A 9,383-nucleotide genomic window follows, 5' to 3' on the forward strand; every position below is an offset into this window, starting at 1 on the left:
ATTGGACAAAAAAAACCACCCAAAACCAAAACAAAAAAAAAAAAAAACAAAAACAAAAAACAAACAAACAAACAAACAAACAAACAAACAAAAACCCAAAAAACCAACCAACCAACAAACAAACAAACAAAACTAAAGAAAGGTCTGTAGAGCCAAAATTTCTTTCTGTGTTACCAGATCCTCGTTTTAAAGGGTGACTCACGGGGATGTGAGTCCCACAGAGCCATGTATTTACGTCCTTAAATGAGCTGTGTGACATCCTATGTACACAGTCAGTGGCTGCACGCAGACACAGCGTGGGGAGGCCGATGCTGTCATGGAAATCTGTGATGAAACAAAAAGCAGCAACACTTGCTGCTTTCTGACATTCTGACCAGGAGCTGCTTTGCGTGCAGCTGACTCCACTGCCCTGAAAGAAAACACAAGGATGGAGATCTCTACAAGATGAGAAGGAGAAAAGTCAACAACTAAAGCACAAGACAGCCCAAAGGTAAGATGGCAAGAGATATTTCACTTTAGCAGAATCCCGCCTTAAAAGCTTTTCTCTTGCCACGAGATCCAAAAACTAATTATATTTTACATAACTTGCATTGCTTACAGCATAGGTAACTTTTTCAATTACTGAACAAAACTTCTCTTTGAATTTATGCTTTATATAATGTTTTTCTGTTTATTTTTTAATAAATCTGCACAATAGACCCTAGTGTTTTAAACACAGTGGGAATTTTCTTAATTAATCATCTTGGTGAGAAGCTGAAATTCTATTTCTCTAGACCCAGAATTTCCTAGACACACTATCAAACAAACTGAAAACAAGACTGAAGAAAAAGGAAAGTAGTAATGAAATCTCCTACAGAGACATTGAAGTAAAGAACTTTGTCATTATTTATTACTTTTCAGAAATTCCTTAATTAACTTTTCCTCCCTTTGGCCCTCAGCAATGGGCTCCCTCCCAGCATCAGACTCACAGTGCTTCATGCTGCTTTTCTTACTTCTGTCTACACCAGTAACTTACAGAGTCTCATTTACCCACCATTACTGTGTCCTTAAGGAGCAAAGAACTACATTTCCTTTTTGCTGATCTTAATCTCACTCAAAGAGATCTTAATCTCTCAAACCACAGCAAGAGAGAGTTCATCTGTGAAATACTCAGGGGGGTGACTTGTTCTGCAGGACAGAAACTTTGACTGCTCAGTTGATAAACAGTTGACAAATCTAAAATGGCACAGCATCAAAATCAGCATCTCATGTAGGAAAGACACTGGTTGGAAGTAAAAACTAGAGAACAGCAGAAGAAAGTAATTTGTGGGTGCTGACAGGAAGATCTCTGACAGATTTTATTCACAGGTTCCGTTTGCATTCACGGAACTGGCTGGAGGAAAGAATCGGGTATTCCTGGGCATTTGCATTTTTAAGTGACTACAGCACTGCAGAAACCAATGAGCACCTTCCTGGTCCTTATCAGGAGAGTCTGAGGGCAGGATCAAGCCAGAACCCTTCCTCTAAAGAAGATAATTACTTTGTGACTCCAGCTCAGAGAGTGCCTGCCTCAACACTTTCTGTCCCCTCTCTGCAGAGGAGAATCCAGCTGCATGTTTCCTGTAAGCCCTGTCTCTGCTGTGGTAAGTCTGGCTGATTTAGACAAAATCTCATCCTTCTACTAGAGACTTAATCTCTGCTAGAAATGGCTGATTAGAATCTTCCTGCCTGCAGCCTTTAGACAGCTTTCAGAAGGGCCAGGGTACTCACAGCCTCTTTGCACAGGGGCGGTGGGAGAGGGTGCAGGATGGCAGTGACTGTATAGGATCTTCACATCAATGAATGTGGGGGACCGTTATGTTCTTGGCTCCTCGAGATCTCTTATGATAGCTTGATGCAGGAAACCAGATCCATGTAATTGTTTCCACCCTGTGATCCAAGAAACCCTAAAATCAGGGTCTGCTACCTTGGTTCTGCAGGGATTGAATCTCTCTGCAGGGATTGAATCTCTCCAAGAGGATGGTGCAGTCACATACTTTGCTCAGCCTAAATTACAGGAGAGCAAAGTCTGGGGTTACAGTGAACAGTGCAAGTGAGGCTTGGACACCAGAAAGCCCTATCCCACTTTGAGGTACAATCTTGCCCCAAAATCATTGGCACTGAGCAGCTTCATGTTACTGGGAGCTGCAATTCAGCACACAGCAGTCCAAGAGAGGAAAAAAGTATTTCCAAGACTTGGGACACATAGAGACCTTATTAGCCTTTGTTCTATGCCTTCTATGTGATCTTCATCCTTCATTGTGGTGATTTTCTTCTCTTCCAGCATACCTGGAGATATGAATGACACCCATGGCAAGGGAAATATCAGTGCTGTGGTGGAACTGTTCCAGCTCATCGTGTACACCCCCACTTTTATCCTGGGATTGCTGTTCAACATAATGGCTCTGTCGTTCCTGTTTTTTAAGGTTAAAAAGCTGTCAGAATCTACAGTCTACATGATAGCCCTTATATTCTTGGATACTTTGCTGTTGTTTACTCTTCCTTTTAAAATCGTTTCCTACCACCTTCAGGACAACTGGAACTTGGGGTCTGTGTTTTGCTCCACCTTGGAGAGTCTTTATTTTGTGAACATGTATGGCAGCATCCTCATCTCCCTGTGCATCTGTGTGGACCGGTACATCGCTATCCAGTACCCTTTCGTGGCCCTCAGCCTCAGGTCCATCAAGAAAGCTGCCATGATCTGTGCTCTCATCTGCCTGGGCACCTCCGTGGGGACAGCCTCTACCTTCCAATTGCATGGAAAGGGCCACAACATCTCGTCCTGCTTCCATAATTTCTCCAAGAGCACGTGGGAGAATGCAGGCCTGATCGGCACCTTGGAGTTCATCTTTTTCGGCAGCCTGGCAGCCATGACCTTCTGCACTGCCCAGACTGTCCGGTGCCTGAGAAGGCACAGAAACCCAGACAGCCCCCAAACACACAGCACCAGAGCAGAGAGGATCGTGGTGACAAACCTGGTGGCGTTTTTGGTGTGTTTCACACCTTACCACGTGGCATACTTCATGTACTTTTTGGTGAAGAACAACATCATCCACATCAGTTTTCAACAAGTGCTACGAGACACTGTTCAGGTCACCCTTTGCTGGGCAAACCTGAACTGCTGTCTTGATGGGGCGTGTTATTATTTTGTTTTAAAGGAGTCCTTGGAAGACCCATTGCAAAACAGTGAAAAAAGAGCCACGCAAAAGCCTTGATTTATGTACTGCATGTTCATTACTTGGAATGAAGTGTGGAGAGGCTTTTGTGGAAAGTACAGGTTTCTGAGCTTCTTAACTAAGCAGTTTGCTTTAAATATTCACAGCTGAAAGTATTTCCTAAAAACCAGAACTATGTCTATTTCCAGGAGACTGTTCCTAACTTTTTTATTTCTTTCCATAATGTCTCCTGTTATTATTTATGGGTAAAAAGAAATTAAATTATTCATATAAATAGTGATGCATATTTTTTTGGATGTGATTCTTTACTTTGAAAAGAAAAAGACTTTCACTTATATGTGGTAGCATATTTCAGCTTCCCTGTCCACACTGTACCTTCAAACCTTCCTCAAAACTTTAGTCACTACAGACACAGTCTGTTAAGAAACAAAGACTTGAAGTTCATGGTAAAAAGCTTCAGGCTAAATTCTGTTGCCTCCCCTGTCCTGGTCATGGAACCTTGTCCTCACACACATATGCCTGTCAGGTTTAGACTTGCACATGCTTTAAAAAGAAAAAAAATTATTGTAACTCTAAATGCAAAGGCAGCTTTAGGTTCACATGGGTATAGCAAGATCTCCATGTCACTCCTCCACTGTTTGACTTGCTCTGCAAGATGCAGCACTTATTTTAGTGACAGCTGTTGTGACTACCTCCTCACACATCTAACTAATGCTGCCACTGCCTCAAATCCCCACGCTGCACACATCAATTGACTCCCTCAGTTCCAGGCTTCCTCACCAGCTCCTCTTCTACTTGCAGGCTTTTCACATCTGTTCCTTCCTGCTTGGTTACAAACATAGTTTCATGAATAGAGCCAAACCAAACAAGAGCATGAAATAAAATCCCCTAGTCCAATGTAGTGGCAAACACATGAACCTGAAGAAACAACCCCCACCTTATGGGGGGATAAGATAAGAGCAGCCCTGATCCCTAAAGCAGTAGCCAGAAACACACAGATCCCTGGGGGAAAGCAACCTTTTGGACCCCAGAGCAAGCTGAGCACTACTATTCCCCAAGCAAACAAGGCAATAAAAAATAATCAAGCAGCGAGAGCCTAACATGCCAGTCAGTTCCTTCTTATCAGTGCTCACAGGCACAGATAAACCCAAAGACAAGGAGCATCCAGCCTGCAGAGAGGCAGCCCACTGCTCTGACCACCCCCAGTGCTGCCTGAAACCCTGTCCCAGCAATCAGCTGCCACCTTCCTGAGGGATGAGGCTGATTTAGGAACCAAAGCCAAAGAGTTTTCATATTCATGCTGAGCTGGATCCTTGCAGTACTTCTTTGAGGCAGGGATACTAATCCCAGCCTTTGAACTGTCTCTTTTCCACACACTTTTGACAAGGATAGTGCACAAACTGTGCATTGATTTCCCCCCTGAGCTGCAGATTTACATGTGGGAGCTCCAGTCTGTCAAGGTGAATGTCTTTGAAGTGAATCCATGTATGAGATTGTAGCAAAGAAATCCAGTTCCAGTTGGGAACACTGACCCAACGCAGACCTAAGTATGTGCTGCTCTTGGCAGAGTCCTTTTGGTGATCAGCGAGGAATTGCATTTCTGAGACTTGGATTGTGTATTTACCTTATTTCCTGGTTATGAAATTGTGCCTGAAAATATAATGCACGAGGATATTCCAGCAAGAATTCCCTCCCCATAGCAATGGCCATTTCCACTGATGCCCTCAGTAACTTCAGAATATCTGACTGAATATCCCTGCCAGCAGACAGAGAATCCTCATCAGGTCCTTGCTCATAACTTACCTCTTAATTAACTACATTTCAGGAGACACAAAGATTTTACAATTGCAACTTCAGGCACTTTCTGGATAAAAGAGTTAACAAATCATAGAAGAAAATAGTGCTGAGGCAAGAGCTTTAGTTTACATCTCAGAGCAGTAGGCCATGCCAAGGGGGCCGCAGGTTTAACTGACAGTGCCTGAACAGAGAGAACAGGGATTATGTCAGGACTTCTGGAGGAGAAAATGCCAAAGCGTATGAGAAAACTGGTCTCAATTGCTCTTCTGTAGCCTGAGGCAGCTCCATTAGTTTCATTGACCTGACTTTGGGCTTACATTGCAATAACTGAGACTAGAAGCTCACCTGTATGTAGGTTTATGCTTCTTCTGTTGCTCAGCTTTTTCCTGAGTATGCCTGTTCTTTGTTTTGTTACCCTGCTGTCCTTGGTCCCACAGATCATAAAGTAACTTGCACTGTAATTTAATTTAGAGTGCTGGTAGACAGCAAGGAGATGAACATTAAATTTAGGAATTTTTGGCTTCTAGGCAACCTTCCTCAGCAATAACATACTGCTTAGAAGAGGCTGGTATGTTGACCAGATTAAGCATTGTTAACACTGTACAAAGGGCAAGTTAAAAATGGTTGAGGCATTTCCTCTTCTCCTGAGCATCTCCTCTGTGTTTCTCCAGTGATTCTGGCCACTGATTTTTCTAGAAGCAAACAGGTTGAGGTGTGGAAAAGCAAGTACCTGCCCATGGACAGGGTACAGCCAGGCACAGTCTGAGCTTCCTGTCTCTCCACATGGCACACAGTGCCTCTGCCAGATCTAAGAGAGCACCAATGATCAGGGCACAGTAACGACCTTCATTCTGCATTCCTAGGAGAAATTAGAATTTTGTAAAGGCAACACTTTCTACTCAGAAGTTCCCTGCTGGATCTTACTGCTTCTGGGCCTCTGAACATTCACTGTCCTGGTCAAATGTAGTGTTGTCTGATCCCTTCTTTGCTCAGGTGGGTAAATGCAGCAGCTTGCTCATTGGCAGGCATTTAGATCTAAACTATGACATGGGCTGTCACCAAGAGCTTATTAAAAGATGTAGACTGCTAAGAAATAAAAGGAGAAAAAAATCTGAATACCTGAAATTCATATGAAGAAAAAGAAAGCAAACCCAAGGATTTGGTTGGAAACCATTTGCCCTCAAGAACCGAGGACTCATTCCTAACACATAGAGTTCTTAGTTTAAAATCATTAGTTTATTCTAAAAAAAATGCAGTGGAGGCTAGAGAGCTGCTATAGAGCATGTTTTCTACTTGCACTTGGCTTTGCATTTGGGTAGTGAAAGGCAAAAGGTTTGAACCAGCACTGAAAGCACAGCAGGTTATGGGAGCTGATGAAGCTGCTTTGCTGGGAAACTTCACCCTTTGGGCCAAGCAAGGCATTTCAATTGAGAGGCCTTTCAAAAATGCACCCTGAGGCTGCCACATTTCTTGCCAAGTGTTGCAGACATTCAAGCCTGTATCCTGTCCACATAAGCAATTTTCCCACTCACTTCTTTGCAGGTTTCCCTGAGAGACTGGGCATGTGCTTCAGCAGCAAATACTCTATTCCCTGCAGCCTCACTCACCTGGGAAATCAGTGAGGCTCAGACTTTGATTAACTCTGCACATCTGTCCTTTGCTTTCCAAATTTCTTGTCTCCCAGTACAACTATTATCTTATGTGTCAGGTTCAGGAAGTGTCTGTTTGCCTTGGGAAAGAATAAAATGTTTAAAAGAAAGCATCACCAATTATATTTACAAATATAATTGTTACAAAAGTTCCAACCAAAGCATTCATCTCCCAGATGGAAAGAATATTTGCACTGAGCATGCAGAAAATTCTACAGAGTTTTCACTATTTTGGGAATAAAAAAGAAAAAGTAAAAATAAAAAATCACTCTATATATTTTATAAAAGATGCTCACATACAATGAATGGAGGAAAGTATTTACCATGAACAATATCACATCTGTGATCAGTGGTAATGAGAAAAAGCTTCAGAAAAGTAATTCTCAACAGAAATAAAAAGGGCTTTATATAGATTTTCTTATGCTTCACTTCTCTCAAAATGTTTTTGCATTTTTACTGCTGCTAAAATGGGTTAAAATTTCCCTTTGTTCCCTCTGCAGAAGGACATCAACATGATCTAAAGATGAATTTGTAGCAGTGTAGATGCTAGACAGAAGCCCCCTGAAAAGTGAAATAGTTAATTTTGCTGTGAAAGTGAAGCACTGCAGATAGGCAGAGGCAGAAATCACGCTCCAGCTCCATTCACAGCTATTTCCCCGCAGAGCAAAGCTGTTTGCAGGCTCTTTCCATGTGCTGCATTTACTCTTGGAAGTCTCACAAAGGGGTAAAAACGTCCTAAGTGGAGATTTCCCATGCTGACCTTGGTGTGCCAGGGACACACAGACTCCAGCAGGTCCAGTTTTGGAGGGAGGGCACTGATCTCACAATCGACCTGTGCAGTTTATTCCTCCATTTGCAGCTGGCCAGGGCAAAGCCACAATGCAATCAGGTGCTCCAGCTTACCCTGTCTTCATCTTTCCTTCCCTTCACAAGCCTCTCCTTCAGCTTTTTGGAGGCACTGAACCCTTCAGCAAAGCTGACACTTCTCCCTCCATTTGGCTTCTTGTTACTGAGAAAGGTCTACCATAGCAACAAACTAATGAATCAGTGTCTTTAGCTACTGGGAAATGCAAAGGACGCCTACAACCTCCTTCATTTTGTTTATTCTTATTATTCTGGTTTTATACACTGTCATTTCAGAAGAATGGCACTTACCACGTTTTTCTAATGTTGGTGTGGGACAGCGTTAAAATCAAAAATCTATGAGGAATCAGAAATGTGTCCCTGGAAGAAGAGCTGAATCAGTGCTTTTTGCAGACATCAAACGATGTAAAACCTCACATCTGCTGTATGCTACAGATTCCTATTAATCCTTCTTTCTATTCCAAGACAAAAAGAGCATTAAACTGGGACTATGTTTGAGTGCAAGCATCAGCAGTTTAGAGCGATAAACACTGGCGGGCAATTGTAAATCCAAAACTAAGCATTACAAATCCAGGAAATCCAATTTAGATTATACTTCGGAGTACACCACAAGAATCCCAACCATTCCTGGGTAAGTATTAACTTTGTAACTACAAGTAAAGCCACCTCCCAGAGCCCAGCATTTAACCTGGGCCTACTCGGCCTGCCATCACTACTGAGACAGTGAAGAATACTGTCTGACACAACTTTTATCAGTTTAAAAAAGAGCTTAGGAAAGAAAATACAAGAAGTTGCAGACAGCAGAGACCTGATTGACTTCATTCATACTGATAGGAAGTGGTGTGGTTTGAAAAAGTTGCAGCTGGAAGGGGGCAGAAAAAAAGGATTGTGACTTTTGCCAGACCCAGCTTGGCATAGCAGTAAAAGCCCTGCAGGTAGGTTTGTTTCCCTCATGCAGAGCAAAATAACTTGGTATTAATAATAAACATGCTATTTAGACCTTTTTGTTTGAGCAGTGAAAAGACAAAAGGAAGCCTGAAGGATAAACCACTCTGTTTCACTCTGAGCTCAGCTCTTGCTGCTGCTCCCACCTATGACTGCACAAAGACCTTGGGGTGGGACCCTGCTGTGTGACAAGGGGTATTTGTTCCCTTTTGAGCTGCCCTGTGGTATCCCACCCCGCCTCCAATGTGGAATCGAGCAGGGAGGGGATATTCCTGGTCCATCTCACTTCTGCTCATTTCTCATGGCAAAAATCACACAAAAGGAGCGAGAAAGCCCCTAATTCGAACCCACAGCCCAACACACTTTGCCTTGTGATTACTCAGAAAAACCATACGTAGGCTACGAGGAAAGCGAGGAGGTAAAGCAATGCCATGGACACATTTGCATTTGTAACCCACTCCATGCTATGACGGTAAGAAAAAGCTCAACACCACACTCAGCAGCAATAGTGAGACCTTTAATGTCCCTCTCCTTTGCAACACAAAATACTGAGGCTGGAATAACATGTTACCTTGGTGTGGAAAAACTGGGCAGAAACCAAGCAGTATCACTGACTCTTATCTCAGATTTTACTGCTGCACACAATCACACCATTCAGATAATTTTTATCCTCTATGCTATTATGGGTTATTGCTCTCTCAAATTAGCCTGTGTCATTTGCCTTGGGATGCCCACATAGGCCTGTCAAAAAACATCTTTAGAAGACGTCCCAAATATCTCTCTCCCACTTTTTGCCAATCAAAAATGCAATCCTGTGGGTAAATACCCCCATTCTAACTCTCAGGCTATCAGATTGTTTAACTTGAACACCACAGCAGCCAGACTCCCATACTGAAAACTATTTTGTTTACCTTAGATGAAGCATTTGTTTATC

General features: G+C 42.7%; 1 protein-coding gene across 1 annotated transcript; it reads left to right on the forward strand.

Moving 5' to 3' along the window:
• The first annotated feature begins 376 nt into the window (after window positions 1-376).
• Window positions 377-3,363, forward strand: LOC310913520 (G-protein coupled receptor 55-like). Its single transcript, XM_083869012.1, has 3 exons — window positions 377-490; window positions 1,335-1,622; window positions 2,303-3,363. The coding sequence occupies exon 3, from the start codon at window positions 2,316-2,318 to the stop codon at window positions 3,231-3,233; it is 918 nt and encodes a 305-aa protein (XP_083725138.1). The 5' UTR covers window positions 377-490; window positions 1,335-1,622; window positions 2,303-2,315; the 3' UTR covers window positions 3,234-3,363.
• The last annotated feature ends 6,020 nt before the right edge of the window (window positions 3,364-9,383 follow it).

Source organism: Zosterops lateralis (assembly GCF_965231275.1).
Source record: "Zosterops lateralis genome assembly, chromosome: 10".
In the NCBI taxonomy this organism is placed as follows: domain Eukaryota; kingdom Metazoa; phylum Chordata; class Aves; order Passeriformes; family Zosteropidae; genus Zosterops; species Zosterops lateralis.

Coding starts and splice junctions, on each gene's coding strand:
- LOC310913520 (XM_083869012.1), top strand. CDS start 2,316: ATGAATGACACCCATGGCAAGGGAAATATCAGTGCTGTGGTGGAACTG.